This window comes from Vigna umbellata, chromosome 10, assembly GCF_029865625.1.
Source record: "Vigna umbellata cultivar VRB3 chromosome 10, Vumbellata_1.0, whole genome shotgun sequence".
Classification (NCBI taxonomy): domain Eukaryota; kingdom Viridiplantae; phylum Streptophyta; class Magnoliopsida; order Fabales; family Fabaceae; genus Vigna; species Vigna umbellata.
Genome location: NC_142174.1, coordinates 17,186,884 through 17,205,203, shown reverse-complemented (window position 1 = coordinate 17,205,203; position 18,320 = coordinate 17,186,884). Strand labels below are relative to the sequence as shown.

The 18,320-nt window shown below is 33.3% G+C and overlaps 2 protein-coding genes across 2 annotated transcripts; one reads left to right on the top strand and one right to left on the bottom strand.

Moving 5' to 3' along the window:
• The first annotated feature begins 10,293 nt into the window (after window positions 1-10,293).
• LOC124835746 (large ribosomal subunit protein uL2x) lies at window positions 10,294-11,962 on the top strand. Its single transcript, XM_047310737.2, has 2 exons — window positions 10,294-10,820; window positions 11,475-11,962. The coding sequence occupies exons 1-2, from the start codon at window positions 10,381-10,383 to the stop codon at window positions 11,818-11,820; spliced, it is 786 nt and encodes a 261-aa protein (XP_047166693.2). The 5' UTR covers window positions 10,294-10,380; the 3' UTR covers window positions 11,821-11,962.
• Window positions 11,963-12,298: 336 nt separating this feature from the next.
• On the bottom strand, window positions 12,299-18,009 carry LOC124835747 (protein EARLY-RESPONSIVE TO DEHYDRATION 7, chloroplastic-like). Its single transcript, XM_088100109.1, has 4 exons — window positions 17,027-18,009; window positions 15,899-16,065; window positions 13,872-13,956; window positions 12,299-13,121 (listed from the first exon to the last, which is right to left on the bottom strand). Exons 1-4 carry the CDS (start codon window positions 17,929-17,931, stop codon window positions 12,932-12,934), a joined length of 1,347 nt encoding a protein of 448 aa, XP_087956235.1. The 5' UTR covers window positions 17,932-18,009; the 3' UTR covers window positions 12,299-12,931.
• Between the last annotated feature and the right edge of the window lie 311 nt (window positions 18,010-18,320).

The following is an 18,320-nucleotide window of genomic DNA, read 5'->3' as shown; positions in this document are numbered from 1 at the left end:
TGAGTATGACCCACAGGAATGGCAAAAGATCCTAGAAATTTTAGTTTATGAACAACTAAGAATAAAGCTTGTAAAAATCTTCGTCAATGAAAAATAAATCTTCGTCAATGTTAATTATAAAATTACTCGGTTTTCTCTTAAATAAGTGGCCGCAAATAAATTTGATTTCGAAAGTAAAATAATAACTAAGAATATTTTATATTTTATTTTTCAAAAAATCCTATTTCTAACAGTACCCCATTAAACATTTCCCCTACTGATTTAAGAGATAATATTTCTTCTTCTTCTTTTTCATTTTGATCATAAAGATATTAAATAATATCTTTTTATCACATATTTAATATCTTATTATATTTTGTTTAACCTACTATGATATTTCACTATAACCTAAGGGAATCCAGGAGAGAATTTGATTTTTTTTTCTTTTTTCTTTTATAAAAATTGTCCAATTCACATCCACTATTGTGGAATTGGACAAAATTAAAAACATTTTACACTTGTCCCAATTAAAGTTGTGCTTTAAAACATGTTTTTTCTTAAAAAAATCGTATTTTAGAAATATAATTTTTCTTTAGTCGTGCTTAAAACCACGGATTTTTATTTTAAAAAAATTGTGATTCTAAGCGTATTTTTATGTATAGTTTTTTTTAATTGTGCTTACAAGCCTGTTTTTGTTTTATTTCAATTGTTTAATTTTTAATTTAATTTGTTGACTTTTGGTTTTTGGTTATAGAAGCAAGTTTTCTTTTATTAAATTGACATTTTATTTTTTTAATAAATTTATTCGATTTTTTATTTATTATTGTGATTTATAATTTTTTGAAAAATTAAATATTAGCATAAGGTTTTTAATTTTAAACTAACATTGCTAATTAATGTAATTTGAAAAGTAATAAAAGTAATAAAATTTTAATTGAAAATTGATAATGTTGAATATTCATGATGGAGAAAGAGAAATTTAATAAAGTAGGGGTTAATTTTGAAAAATACTTTATATGCAATTATTAATTAGAGTTGGTTGTTGAATTTATCAAGAATGAGGTTCACCGGGCAGACACAAACACCACTGGGATCTGAGCCTAACCGTATAAGGAATTGATACAATTGTTGGGTTTATCAAGGAAGAAATTCACTAAGAAAATAAAAACACCAATGAGATATAAGTCCAACCATATAAGGGAAGTGATTGACACCATTATCTATCCAAAACCTTAAGACAATGAGTTAATGAGTTTTTCACCATTATATAATACTATACTTTTTTATTTCTATCCAATATAGGATTTGAAGTCACACTTGAATTCGTAACATTGGTGTCATATTGTCTTTTAAGTTTTCGTTATCTTAGTTAAACTCGTGTAAGAATTTATATTTAAACATTTTAATTATTATTATTATCTTATTTTTTATTCATGATATGTGAAGACATTATAGGTCTATTATGAATTACATGAAGATCACACAAATGTGTTATGACAATGATCCATGTATCTAAACATTAAAAATGATTGAATTAAATAAATTGACCTACACATTATCAAAATATGTTAATGAATATTTAAAGATGAGATATAGCATGATAAGAAGATTATGATGGAGACTGGTGTATCTCCAATCATTTATCCAATTGTTGAAAAATAAACGATAATTGAAAGTGAATAAAAAATCTTGACTAAATTATTTGAAAATCAAATTTATATCGCCATTAAAAGTTGATTATGTTGATATGATATATATTAGATAATATTTTAAATATATCTTTGCATACAAACTGTTACATCAAATAAGTCAGCATTTTCATTAAATTAATCTTCTTCAATTAAACGTTTATGTCAATCATTATACATTGTTATTTCCTTTAATAGTATATCTCACTATAAATTAAGTAACTTTATAGAATTGTTGAAAGAGGATATATAAGATTTTTAAAAAGAAATATATAACTGATATTATTATGTGACTAACTTATCAAATCACATTAATAAAATGATAAAAGTGGATTGTCATGTCTCCAAAGAATATATTCAACACTTGATAAAATTATAAAATCCTACTATCTAAACTAAGAACAACATTGATGGATTTAAGGAAACAAAAAGCTAAAGATAGTAAATTTCAAGGGGAAAAAACATATCATTTAGATGCTTTTTTTTTCTTTCAATTTTTAACTTAACTAAATTAATTTACATATTATGAAATTATTTTATCTCTAGTTAAGGATGCCAATACGAAACTAGTTAAACAAACTGATTTACAAATTGTTGTTATAAAACAAGAGACAGGTTAGGGTTCTAAGCCTATTATAGTCTAAATAAGTCTGACATGCATAACGTGCAACCCGTGTGGACCTGTAACTAGACATGATAGAATAATCCCTTGATCCACAAACAATTCTAAATCTTATTTTATTTCCCCAAAACACATCTCACTTACTCATCCTGTGTTCTGCATTTTTTATTTATGTTTTTCATTTTTCTTTCTCTCTCATGAAGCACAACACATAGTGTCTCATTCGTCATCTATTCTCATTTCAGAGCAACACACTCATATAATAGTCTCAGCCATTTCAGGCATAACTATTAAGTTTGATGAGAGTGTAATAATATAGAGTAACCGCTTCATTTTTCTAAAGTTGTTGAACCATGTATAAAATTTGTGAAAATTGTTCAACCATTACATACAAGTGAATTTTATTTTTATAAAGTATGAAATTTATCATTAATTAAGAAAAAAGTTCATGTTAAGTATGCAGACTAGTTTGTGAGCCAATTCCAATGCGGGGCAGGCCAGTCTGACCTACATATTGCAGGCCAAGTGCGAGTCGAATCTAAACGAACCAGATTGATCCACATTGTCATCTTTATCTCTAGTCAATACGAAACTTATAACAATTTAATTCAATAAATTTAATGTTAGAAGAGGTTTATAAGAAATGTATTTTGTTAATTAAAATAAGGACACTTAGTGGATAATACACCTAGTTATACAATGTTAAGATTGATCAAAACTATATAAACACCAAATTGTACGATTAACTTTTCATAATAAAATTAGTATAATTTTCCGAGAAGGGGAATTAGCAGCGTTATCATCAAACAAAAGACTTTAGAAAAAGTTTTACCTCTTAGTGCATATATAGCAAATTTTTGGTGTTATAGCCGACAACATATAGCAAATTGTAGAGCAAAAGCTTGATATGCAAAATCTTAGGACACCAATAAAGTGAAAAGAAAAAGTATATTAAAATTGTGAATTGTTTGAGTCACATATACTTAAAACTAGTTTTATATATTCAATGGAGGGAGAAAGAGAAGGAATTGAATTCGATCTAATTTGTGGTCTTTCTTGAAAAGGGAATAAGATAAGGATAATTTTTTTCCTAATTTGAAGTGATACATTAATAATTTTAAATGACAATAACAGAAGTCGTCTTCATGGTGTGATCAGAATGTCAAAATATGAAACAAATCATGGAGATTATGTTCAATGAAGGGAATCAAGTGGAATCATATCTTTTTGACCCACACACTTCTTTGTCCTTATTCATTGGATGCCTTAACCATTTCATTTATTAGGAATAATGAAGATTAATAGTACCACTACTAATGATAATCCTCTCATAATAAACAAGTTTTTTTTTAACTATAATAATTTCATGAATTAAATATTGATTTTATTTACAATGCTACTAATAATAAGTCAGTTTTTTTTCCTAATCACAAGAAGGGTGATCAAACTTATAAAATGTGGCTTATGTTTAATTTCCTCAAGAGCACAAATTGAAGATTGGATAATAGTGGAATAATAAAACTATGATATAGGCGATTTGATTCGCTGCAAAGAGTTGTAGAATTTTATGGGATCAATATTTAGAGAGCTTGGCATACACATTTTAAAATAAAACATCACTGTCGTAACTTAAGTTGGTGCTTAGCCTGCCATGCCACCAAAGAAAAATATTAAGTTTATGCAAAAGCTCATGATTCCATAACCCACTACTCTTTTTATTCTCTCTCCAAATTTATGTTTCAGAAGCTGACACTTGGAGATTGTTAATTAAATACTCATAAACAACTCAAACATGGCTTGCAAACGTACGTAATATAATACGAATAATGATAAGGATAAATATTTGAGTTACTATTTTTCGACCGAGTTAATAAATAAACATAACTACAGTATAAACTACAAATTGGAGAAAAACCATACCTATTATTTAAAGGCAATTAAAAAATAACAATGATGTAAAAATGTGTACAATATATAAAATACTTATACTACTTTTAAATTCTTTGATCATGATACTAGATACATCCATATTCTCTAAAACAAAAATTTAACTACACCTCATAATACTTACTTTACTACAAAAATATAAGAAAAGCTTAACACTAGCTTAAAGTGTCTTTATCTTGATAAAAGAAAAACTATGGACTTAGAATCTATTATATATTTTCAAACACTCACTCTTTTGCTTATACTAAGAGAGGTGAAACTTTACAAAATGTATATTTTCGTCATATTCTACAAAATCCACCATGAGTAAAATAGATGATATTTCACCATAAAGAGTATATTTACTTAGAATTAATCATTCAAACAATTTTCATACACTATACATCAAAGTTAACCAATGATCGTGTATAAATTAAAGCTAAAAAAGACTCATCTTAACACTCACAAATTTGCCCAACAAGGAGCCACCATATGTCATAAATTCTTTACTTTCAAAATCTGACCAACCACAATCCTCCACTCACACATATCTGACTAACAAGGAGCTGTTACTTCATGTTCTTCTTCTTCAAGAAAATATGAAAAATATATAGTCTTTATCTTTGTCTTCATCACAAGTCACTGTTGAACACCACTACCAATCGTAACTTAATTAGCTCCATAGTTCGACACTCACTCGAAATGAAACCTTATTGTCGCCATGTCGCAACCATGACACAAACCACCACACGAACCTTGCGAAATAAATCACATTTCAAACACCTACATCTTGCAAATACCACACCTCACAACCATCTCATTTTACAGCCACCATGAGTGAATCTCTTCATGCACCAACAAAGCAATTCCGCACAAGCCATGCAAAACGACATCATTGGAGATCACACCTTCACCATGCATATCGACAAATATGCACCAAACACGTGACAAAAACTGCTCAGACCACCATCAATCTTTGTGCGCAACCACCATAGCTTCCTTTGAAATGATTATAGATTATGACTCCACCGCTCGCACATGGTCAAGGTAAATAACTCCACTTGCCAAAGCTCTACCTCTCCACGTGTACCCCACCTCAAGTTTAGGTCGCCTTTTTATGACCCACATAAGCTAATGTGAGGCATATTGGATGAACAAGCAACAACCACTATGATGAGACCCTTACGCGGTGTTCTTTTGGAGGTGATTATTATTGAGGGAGAAGAGGAAGTGATGATTTGAATGTTTTTTTTGTTATTTTCAGAGATGAGAAAGCGATGATTTGCGAGATACATAAGAATTTTGCACTTCGCTACCACAAAGTGATTTACGAGTGAATATATCGTTTTAATGTAAATATCCTTACTTTATTTTCATGTGTCCACTGTTTTTTTAGGTTGCTTAATTTTCACTATTATTTTTTCATATGCACCACCATTGTTATTTTCACATGCACATGTGAGATTCCTAAAGAATACAGGAGAGATTCCTCACTTCAAAATTAGTGTGGCAAGTGTGTGTGCATGGTTCATGTTCATGGTTTATGGTAAAATATTTTAAGAAGTGTAGTTAAGCTTGAAAACATAGGAGAAGCTTGACAAGCAAGCTCGATTTTAAGAATCCATAGTAGGGGTTAATGTAGGATTTGTAAAGACTTTTAATCGGATATGTGAAAACTTAGAACAAATATGGAAAACTTGGAACTAGATCTAGAAAACTTGGAACTTGATATAGAAAACTTGGAATCGGATCTAGAAAACTTAGAACCGGATTTTGGAAAACTTGGAACCGATTACAAATATGTTCTCTTTTGTTTGGAACTTATTCCATGGTATTGGAATTTATTCTCTCATGCTTGGAACCGATTCCAAAGCTTTGGTTTGTAATAAAAAAAATGAGTTTTGTTGCAAGAAGTGTTGGACAAGTTGAACAAATATATATTGTATTCTTTATTTATTTCAATTAATACTTTTTCCATAAAAAGTTATTCATTTAAAAAAAAGAGAAAATAATTTTAACTCGTTTAAATATCATTTTATATTACTTTTAACATAAAGGGAAATTTAGGAATTTACTTTTTAATTTATTAAAAAATCATTTAATTTGTCATATAAGTTAAATCTTTTACAAATTTTCATAAACTTTATTCCCAGATTCATTCCACCATTAGCTTCAAATCCTTTAAAAGACACAAAATTTCACCTTCAAATCCATCCAAATTCATCCTTTCCATCTCCCTCAGATCCTTTCTTCCAAAAGAACATAATCTTATAGATTATGATTATCATCGAAGCTTCACTATCATCGTTTGAACTCCATGACCTACATCTCCAACCACTGTGAGCTCCACGGTTCGACCTTGCTGAAAAATGCATAACCACAACACTCTCCATCATGCAAGCTTAGGGTTCCTCCACACAACAACCAGATTCGCGAACTCAAAACCCAGATCCACACCCATTGTGTCTCTATTCAACAACACAAATCTCGAGTCCAAATCCACGAGTTGCACGAACAACCAGAGCAGATTTGTAAATCGTAACTCACACAAAATCAAATCTCCATCGTGAAAAATAGATTCGAAATGCGCCAACACAGTACAATCTTCCATGAACGAACACCAACCGTGATTTCCTCTGCAGTCTAGGAGCATCTCACTATAAATGTGAACTCCACTACACATCGTACATGATTCACCGCGCCAATATAACACTGACAGTGATCCTTCCATCAAATTTCTCATTGCGATTTCAACAAACAACGATGATACTCTAGTAACAAGGATTCATCTTTTTCGATGTTAAAGATCAGACTAAGCTATAATCATAGGACATACTACAAAAATCCTACTGAATCATAAGCTCTGATACCACTTATTGGAAAAGAAATGCATTGTCTTTACCTTTGAGAATCATCCTACTAACATATAAACACAAGAATACACAAATAATATAATGTGGAACGCCAAATCTAGAGAAAAATCATGAACGTTGTCTAAAGACAACTAAAGAATAACATTGTGAAAATTTATACAACACATAGACCACTCTTTGACCCCAAGTACACCCACACTCTCTAGAGAAAAAAATTAACTACACCTCATAACACTCTACTACAAAAGTATAAGAAAAGTCAAACACTAGCTCAAAGTGTCTTAAACTTGGGGCAAGAAACATCATGGACATATAATCGATTATATAGTCACCAACATCCACTCATTTGCTTATCTTAAGATTTCTTATTCTAGAAGATGTAAGATTTTACTAAATACATATTTTCATCATACACAACATGTATTACTTCATCCTTTTACTAAAAGTGATATATCAAATATCTATAATATTTTTTTAATTGCTACCAAATTCATCCACTAAGAAAAGAATTATAGTTAAAACTGTTGGGATAAACTTAAATTTCAGAGGTTATTAATAATTTTGTTTAAATCTTATTTTATTAATTTGGGTATAGTAATATTTAGTTTGATTTCGATAGAAATTAAATATAGATTGGTAGTTTTGATTTTTCATTTATTTAGGTGCAATATTATTTTATTTTATTTTGTTAATATAAGATAGAGATAGATCAAGTATATTTTATTTTGGGTCTCTTGATATTTTATCTTCAACTTTTATTATTTGTACTCGGTCCAATGTTCTATTTACACTTAAAGGTTGTCAATATTCAATGAAAATAACTACAGTGAATCGAAGAGTTGAATTATTTGTGAGTCACATTTTTTTTATAACAAAAACAACCTTTTAACATTATTAAACTCTTAAAATAGTTTTAGTGTAGTAAATTCATTTTCCATGTGATAAACCATATAGATGCTAAACTATTCACCATATTTCTTGACCATAGATTCTAGGTGTCTTTACAAAATTCTCTTTTTGCTCTTTTTTCCCTTTTTTGTTTGAGATGATCACCTTTTCTTTAGCCAAGATATTGAGGTGGGTGCTTGCAAAGACATTGTAAGCTCAAGTCAATAATTTTTATGAAGTAAAATAAATGTTGTAATAAACAAATCTACCTTACTTCATGAAGAATGTCTCTTTTATATCATTTTCATGGATTTTTACCTAAGTGAACTTATGTCAAATAAACTAGGTCTAGTTTAGAGATGTTTAAGACATACTATTCTTTGTATTAATCTCCGTATCATTATAATGTAATTCTTAATTATAGATTGAAATAATGTCTACCACTATGGTTATGGTATGGTCCTCTCTTGAACAATAAGTTTTTAAATAGATAATATAATGTTTTAAAAGATTAATAACATAACCTCTCAGTTCGATATTTTGAAAATTTCCAATAAAATATTGCATATAACTTCAAGAATCTAAATAATAATGTAAGATTATTTAAAATAGAGGATATATAACTTTCACTCCATTTTAAATAAAGTAGACATAAGACCTATAAGATTGACCTAATGATAAAAAGTTAAAAGGAAAGACGAGCGAAGTTGTAGATTCAATTCTTTCCCTAACATTTAAGAGATAAAGTTAGTTTAAAGGATTTTGATAAAGAAAATGAGAAAGTTAACCACTAACATTTACCAATAAATGAAAGAAAAAGAGAGTACATACAACAATTAGAATTAAGATATTGTATATGGGTTCGTTTTCAACACAGAAAAGTTGGCTGAATCTCGTTCGTTAGTCCCTGGAACTAATGGTTTGACAATTAATATTGTCAGCCACCGAGAAGTGGTGAAATGTCAGCAGATAAGCCGACGGTGTTAGGAAAGAACCAGTGAGTAGCTTGTGAGTAGCATGTAAAAGGAAAAAATATATAACGTGTATCTCATTCTATTGATGGATTGATCCACAAAAGTAACGTCATAAGAGAACTTATCATGGCAGCTTTTCCTCAAGCACTGAGTCTTTAAAAACTTCCAATTACCTACACACATTTAAAATTTGTCTGTACCTAAGTGGCACAGTCCACAAAGAGTGAAAGTGATATGTGATTACAATCGCACTTCCCAAACAACTGCTGCCAACAATGAACACACTTCACGGACACCACAACTAAAACCTTATTTTAATTTCCAACATTCATCACCACATATATTTGAAGTCCTTGCAGCCCACACCATAGATACACTTCCTATACACAGGCACATCATACATATATATATATATATATTTGGATCCCAACATGCTCTCCAATATTGAGTTCTGGTCTAAATAGAGAGAGATTATTTTTCTAATACAACTAGTTAGATGTAGAGAGAAAACAGAAAATTTTATAAAAAAATAGTATATTTTAAAATTTGTTTATAACAAAATTATTTATAAATAAATTATTTAATATTAAAATAATTTAATTTTAGAGTATCGCAACTTCTAAAATGTTTTACTTTTAAGTTTTATAAAATTTCAAGAGTTTTACAAAATTTCATGTGGTTGATAATGTAAAACCTCTGTATCAAATTAACCTTAATAATACATTCAATCAAATTCTGGGAATTCAAAAGTAAATTACGAATTTTAACAAGATTAACCCGAAACCTCCTTCACCACGCTCCCATCCAGAGCCTCCCCTTTCTTCTTTGCATTCCCCGTAATCCTCTACACAGATAAGCAGCTGCAGCTCTCCAAAACGGCGTCAAGCTCCTTCAGAAGCCCCTCATACTCCTTCAACGCGATCGTTAATCCATAGCTAAGTAAGCACATTCTCTTCCACCTACTCGGGATCAGAGCCCTTGGAAATCGGAAAGAAAAGTACGGCGAACCATCGACTTTCACGCCGGCTTCATCCTTCGCCAGCGGCCATTGGATCTCTTCGGCGACGCGCGCGTATACGGCAACGGTGGTGTCTCACAGTCTTAGAAGTGTGAGAAGAAAATATGAAGGTGCAGATAATAATAGCCAATAACTGATTGGGGCGCAGAAAGCTAACAATACCATTCCTTTAAAGCCCATTTAGGCAGTTATTGGGCTCTTGTGATTAGGCCCCGATCTTAAAAGTTTCTAGGCTGCTTCTTCATGCACCTCCTTTTGTTTTCCTGCACTCCCTGAAATCTATAAACCTAAGTTACTAAATTGCAATCTACGTAGGCGCGTCAGCTATATATTACTCGCATAGCCAAAACCCTAGCTTCCCCATCCATCCTTCTTCCATCTGCGCGGCGGATACACACACAGGTGAATCGGAATGGGAAGGGTAATTCGCGCCCAGCGTAAGGGTGCGGGGTCTGTTTTCAAGTCCCACACCCACCACCGCAAAGGTCCGGCGAGGTTTCGCAGCCTCGATTTCGGCGAACGCAACGGCTACCTGAAGGGAGTGGTCACCGACATTATCCACGATCCCGGTCGTGGCGCTCCACTTGCCAAGGTTACATTCCGCCATCCCTTCCGCTACAAGAAGCAGACGGAACTCTTCGTCGCCGCGGAAGGTCTCTACACTGGGCAGTTCCTCTACTGCGGCAAGAAGGCCACCCTCGTTGTTGGCAACGTCTTGCCCCTCCGATCTATCCCCGAGGGTGCCGTCATCTGCAACGTTGAACACCATGTCGGCGACCGTGGCGTCTTCGCCAGGGCCTCCGGTGACTACGCCATTGTTATCAGCCACAACCCGGATAACGACACATCTAGGTTACCACTCGTGTCTTTTTATTTTACTCCGGATTACTGTTTTTGGATTTGTTTGATTGTTTGTGATTCAAAATTCGTGTTTGAGGCGTGCGTCTATTGGTTTGCGTGGTGTTTTATTTTCTTTTACTGTTAACTAAAGTGAATTATATTTGTTAATATTGTAGGAAATTAGGGAACTGAAAGCTCGGCATTTAGTTAGGGATTCTGGATGAATAAGTTGAGAGTAAAGTGAGATATAATTAGGTGCCCTGTTTGGATGACTTCCATCGATTGACTGTATTTGTAACAGAAAATAGTATTTGTATTATCAAATACGAAAAAAAATGAAGTAAACTTGTCCATGAGTTATGGTTAGGTTATGGATAATTAGATTTTAGTGATGTTAATTTATTGAATTTGCACAAATTAGGTAATAGATCAAATGGTTTCTTTTTTAGTTATTTTTTGTTCTATATTACGAAGATGGTTAACGGCCTATCAGGTTCTTGTTGTAAAGCATGTTATATTCGCAATGCCAAATTAGGAGTTGATAATTCGGCAGATATATGAACTATGTTCTATATTTTTATCTTTTTAGAGTAGTTTGTAAGGTGGAAGTTTACTCTCTGGACAAATGTGCAAGCGTTTGAATGCATCTTTGCACTCTTTTGGCAGGATCAAGCTTCCTTCTGGAGCGAAGAAGATCGTGCCGAGTGCATGTAGGGCAATGATTGGGCAAGTTGCGGGTGGAGGGAGAACTGAGAAGCCTCTTCTTAAGGCTGGTAATGCTTACCACAAGTTTAGAGTTAAGAGGAACTGCTGGCCTAAGGTGCGTGGTGTGGCTATGAACCCAGTTGAGCATCCTCACGGAGGAGGTAACCACCAGCACATTGGGCATGCTAGTACTGTCAGACGTGATGCTCCTCCTGGCCAGAAGGTTGGTCTCATTGCCGCCAGGAGAACTGGTCGTCTTAGGGGGCAAGCTGCCGCCACTGCTTCTAAAGCTGACAAGACTACTTAAGGAGATTGTTAAAGATATGCTTAATTACAAATTTTCAAATTTTGTTTCTTTGATAGTTTTTGTTCAACTTTTGGCTACTATTTTGAGTACCATTTTCACCATTAATATGAAAGCTTGTATTGTGCGGTGTTTTATATTTTCAGTACCATTCAATCCTACTGTTTGTCAATCATTTGGTGATTTCAACTGGTTGTAACTTTTAACATTCCTGTATGGTTACCCTCTGTTTTTGAACCACTACCGATCCCTATTTTTTTTATAGGTCAATTTGGTTTTGCTTGCCAGTATTTTAGTGTTGTTCTGCCATCCGTAGTTTTTCTACTTTAGGTGTTTTGCTCAACTGTTATTCAGATGAGCTGTGTTGTTAGTTCGACTTTGAAAAGGAATGTTGCTTGAGAGCTAGGAGACCTTGTTTTTGTACAATAAGCCGACGGTGTTAGGAAAAAACCAGTGAGAAGCTTGTGAGTAGCATGTGAAGTGATAAAATATATATCGCATGTCTCATTCTATGATCGGTTGATCCACAAAATTAATGTCAGAAGAAAACTATGTATAACTAACCCAAGTCACCATGAATAGTACCGTTATCATGGCAGCTTATCTGAAGAACTAGTCTTTGAAACCTTCCAATCGCCTGCAGATATGTACAATCTCACTTTTCAAACAACTGTTTCGAACAATGAAACACATTTCACGGAGACCAGAAGTAAAAGGCTATTTTAATTTCGAACATTCATCCCCATATGTATTTGAAGTTCTTGCAGCCCACGCCATAAATACAGTTGCTATACAGGTACATCAAGTATATATCTTTGGATCATACCATGCTCTCCAGTATCGATATATGGTCTTCTTAAAGAGAGATTTTTCTTTTTTTTTTTTCAATAAAACTAGTGGATCTCATGACAAATCATGGTGGGTTCTCACATGGTAACTATCTTTCTCTAAATTATAGAAAAAAGAGAGGATCCAAATCCCATTCACACAGTGAAAACAGGAAGGATAACATCAACAACAACAAATCACGCGTTGATGTTGGGAAATGAAAAGCCAAAGTGGCAGTTTCTGATAGTAGGATGGACAGCCTAAATTGAAGAGGTCCAGGCATAAATTACTTGGAACTTTTACCCTTAAATTCAGAAGCTGCAGCTTTAGCACCAGCTTTGGCGATGGATGTAGGTTTAAAAACACTCTTAGGGTTGATAGCCTTCCTGATCTTAAAGGCAGCCCAGGCAGTACCCAAAGCATGGCCAGCAGCAGTAAAGCCTTCACTCGTCGCTTCAGCTGCTTGTTCTCCATACCTGCAGTATACATACAGATTGCCAAATGCACTTCTGATTTGTTAGAGAAGCATGATGGCATCCCACTCGTGCTATATTTTATGCTTATATTATGAAAGTATGTCGTAAAAAATGATACAGTTTCCTAAAGGCTATGGTTAAGGGATCAAATTGAATATTATTTAAAAGTGTAACTAGCTTTTAATGTTTACTAACACATCCTCTACGTGATATCCAATAATAGCATTTCAGAGCACATTGAACAAAATCATTCAAATAAATAGAATTTAGATTACTTGCCCTTAAGAGCAAAGGTTAAGAAACGAACACGATGTACATTACTAATTCCTAATCACCCAAGGAATAAAGTATTGAAAGATTTAGGATTTCAAGATATTACATGCTAATACTTCCAATTTAATAATTGTAACTCTCTTACTAGAGTCCGCAGTTTGGATGGAATCATTGGGATATTATATACTAGAGAAGTCAAGATCTCCTCATTTTTGGTGATTATACATGGAACAAAATTTTAATTCACACTCCCAAGTATGCGAATCTAGAACTCTTGGTATGTAGTGGGTATTTTATAGACCAGTGCAAAATTACTTGTATGCCGTAGTCTCCCATAGTATCATGAGTTAAGCACATCACATCACATCAAGAGATATTGATCAATAGTTTAAGAAAGTAAATATTATATTATCACCAGACTCATTCCCTAATGCATAGGTATTTTACACTCTAGATAATGCATACATCAAGCTTTACCTGTGATTCACAAGCTCGGTTGTCACAGTCGATGACGTTGACATAACATTCTTTCCAGCCACTTCAACAGCATCACACACTTTACCTATTTACAAGAAATTTGAAGCTTAAGAGGGTATGCAAATTAGAAAATTCAAACTTTTACTGGACAGACAGACTATTAAGTAATAACTAGCTAGGTAAACGATAAAAAACCAACGAAATAATGTTTTGCCAATCTTAACAGTTCAAATATAAGGGTTTTGATCATAAATATAACTGACTAAAAATTTATCATGGACCAAGATGGAGGGTCCTAACAATATTTACATGACGAATCAAGGAGATCTGATGAGAGGTAAATCACCTTGAGTTGCTAAATTTGACACAAACATTTAAGCACTGAAACACTTGCCGAGTCCACCCTAAAACTAGCTATCAAGAAGAACGAACAAAACACTTAAATACTCCACCAAGTATCTCATATTACCTTAATGTGGGACTTAAGCACCCTATAATACTCAAATCCCTATCACAGTCATATCAAACAGCATATAATCTTGCTACACTGATTCAAGAAATCTCAGACTCGCAGATCAAACTCAAAAGTAAATCACTACGTTTATATGTATCTCCACAATCAGGTAAGGATGCTATTATTGAAGACGATAACTTTATCTGAGTGAAAAAGGAGCGACAAATCACATACACATGAATCTCCCGTGTGAAAATACAATGCCAACATCATCTATCATCACCATACCCAATTTCTAACAATGTACGCCAGGTCTTCACTTAAATGTTCTTCAATCCTATCCAACTCCAGAATTATTGAAGTGTATAGAACATAAAACAACATATTACGATAACTAATCATTATCCTTGAATTTTTTTTTTTCAGCATACAATAGTAACTGGTGGTAAGGTGAAAATGTTGATAAAAAATCATTGCGTTACAACCAGACCAAATAGATTGTAGCAGCAGGCGGAAATAATTGACATTCAGTTAACCATAACGATACATGCTAATTTATCTATTAAGAAACTTTTAACCTATTATGTTTTAGAGAACATTTTCTATGTCTACTATAGTTTTCATAAATAATTAAAAATTTCACATGTTACTCTAATTTCAGTTCTTGAGAATTTGTACGGAAAATACAAAAAGCGGCAAATGTTGTTTTAACTAGTTCATGCATACGTTTTTAAAAACAAGATGACATTTCTTTAATTATTTTGGAAAAGGAAAACAAGAAATGAAAACTGAAAATGTTCTATCAAACCAAACAAATTCTTATATGTTGTGAACATTGAAACAAAAAATGAAACAAACTAATTAAGAAAGGTTTTGAACACACTAAACACACTCATAAAAACAGAGTTGAAAAGGGAAAGAGAACAAAGAATAATACTGAATCTGAAATTATATATTTCGCACACATGTATCACAATAGATCATTACTATTTATAGAACTATTATAAGTAGTTAATTAACAGCCCACTAACTACCTAAGATACAACACTAACTGAATTATCTACTACACTAGACAATGCCAACCAACTCTGGTATAAGCATAAAATTCGCATGTTTTCTAGCTGGACAAGATTTCTAATTCTTGAATTACAATTTTGATCAACAAAAATAATATTAAACTATCATAAAATCATTTGAGTAAGTGAGCCGATATTTTTCTTAGAATTTGGATTTAGGACCAAACTTAACCCCACAAATTGACAAAGGTTCAAATTCTAGGAATTACCTTGTGCTAAATTTTCAAGTTAAAACACCCCCATTGAGTTGATAATAAGATTCAATATCATCCATGTGAATGATACGAAATCCCACAGGTTTATTCATGCGTCACAAAATTCAAAGTCGTCTGAAAGTCATGTTACAAGCAACTACCTAAACAATTGTGCGAGTCAAATCACAAATCAATGGGTTATCTCAATCTTCCTGTCATTTTATTTGAAAGATATTTAATATAAAACTATTGGTTAAAACGAGGAACGCAAGCATTTCAGTAGTAATAATATAGCTGACATACTGAATCCATCCAACGATGCAAGTAGAACTTCCCCCGGTAGAAAGCTGAAAAATTTCTTTCCAGCTTTTGAGTTTACCACTGAACCGGTGAAAAATCCAGACACTTTCACGACCCCAGAGAGGAAACCATTTGCTACTTTCTCTGTCATTTTAGTAACTCTCTTAACCCTGTAAAAGAAACGCATATCAAACCAAAGGTCGAAATTGTCAATTAAATGATCACTTGAACTGATAACACAAAAAGAGATACTAACTAAAACAACATAAAAAAGTAAGTGATTCTATCTTCCTCATTTAATAAAACATTTGTTATAGACATGACATGAAATATACTGGCAGAGCTAGATTTTTGGTAAATTATTATTTACCATTTTTAGTAAAACACATTAGCAACGTAACAAGTTTGTTGATTATATAATAAGTAGTTTAAAATTCAATGGTGATTTCTAATTAGTTGAAATCTTAAAAACAATTACCACAGAAATGCATATAAATTAAATTCATTGCACATTCTGGGCACAGACGTATTACCATACTATTTGAAGCTTAATTGCAAAACCAAGTACTTAAAATAAGAATTCTTAACAAATTTAGTAACATATGAGGCAGACCATTCTATAATAAAAAATTTCACCAACCATCGGTAAATTAACATTTAATTGTAATACATAAAAAATGTAAAAGGCTTTTTTACACAATCATCCCACTATAGATTGACATATACTCATTCGAAAAATCTTAGTCTCTGTATTTAAAAGTTATATCGAAAGCGAATTCTAATTATTTAACCAATAGTATAAAAGATTTTCAGGTTGCTTCCAATTACAAACTATTTTTAGCACAACTTCCTTACAAACCATAGTGATAATTTCAGATCAAATTGATGACTTCAAATTTTATAATCTAACAATGTATATAAATTAAACTCCTAGTTGTTGATAATGTAAAATCTTTATAACAAATAAATCCTAACAATACATTTAATCAAATTCCAGAAATTCAAAAGTAAATTACCAAATTTTAACAAAATTAACCCGAAAAATCTGTCACACTACTGCCCATGTAGAATTAAGCACAGAAATCACAATGACATCAACAATAACAAGATTATGCATAACTAATAGCCCACCTCTTAATCCGCTTCAAGGTCTGAGGACTAACCTCAGCATTGGAACCAGGAGTGATCTTCTTTTTCATAACCTGATTCCCCCATTCCAACCTGTCCATGGTCACATCCCCACACCACAAGATCCCCTTAACCACATGTCCAGATCCTGCAGCGATCATCCTCGCAGCAGTTCCACTATAATCTTCCACATTGGGCGCCAAAGTCGTCCAATACGCAGCGCACCGCTCCTCCATCATCTCCTTCTTCTTCCCCGACTTCAAATCTTTCGGCGAAACCTCCTTCGCCACGCTCCCATCCAGAGCCTCCCCTTTCTTCTTCGCATTCTCCGAAACCCTCTGCACGGAGAAGCAACTACAGCTCTCCAAAACCGCGTCAAGCTCCTTCAGAAGCTCCTTCTGCCCCTTCGAAGCGATCGTTAACCCGTAGCTTAGAACATCCTCTTCCTCCTCCCCGGGATCGGAGCCCTTGGGGACGCGGAACGAGAAGAAGTAGTGCGAATCGTCGACTTTCACGGCGGTCTCATCCTTCGCCAGTGGCCATTGGATCTCTTCGGCGACGCGCGCGTACACGGCGACGGCGTTTTCTCCCTGCCGGAGGCGGATGACGGAAAAGTCACCGCACGCAAGCTCGACGCTGTAGTCCTTATCGACGAGGTTGAGGATCGCGCCGGGGATGCGGAGGAGGACCTCCTCGGTGGCCTCAAGCGGCGCGGAGGGGGAGCTAGCAGCGGAGGCATCCTCGGGAAAGAGGTTTTGAACGAGGTCGTTGTAGTCAATGGAGGGGTAAAGTGTGGTTTGCGAAGAGGATGAGGGATTGGTATTGAGGAGAGGCGAGGGAGGATCGGGGTTAGAATCAATTACCTGAGGATAGAGAGAATTTCTTTGATTAGGGTTTTGAGAAGCCATTGCTGAAGAGTGAATTGCTGAAGAGTGAACTTAGTTGCAGTAATGGAGCGTTGAGTTTTGAAAGCGCGAGAGAGAAAGGAATGGCCAATAAAGAAGAGACGCGTGGGAATGAGACAGATTATAACTTCCACTTTAAGATTCCCGCGCGAATACCCGTAATATTTCATATTAAACTTACTGCATTCTTAGTAATTTAATCTTAAATTCCAAAGAGTACCTTAGTAGTGTCTATTTCTTTTTTACTTTTTTTTTTGTTACAATTATATATATATATATATATATATATATATATATATATATATATATATGTATGTATGTATGTATAAGTTCAAAATTAATATTTTGAAATTTTTCATAAGAGAATTTTGAAAATTCTTCCAACAGTCGAA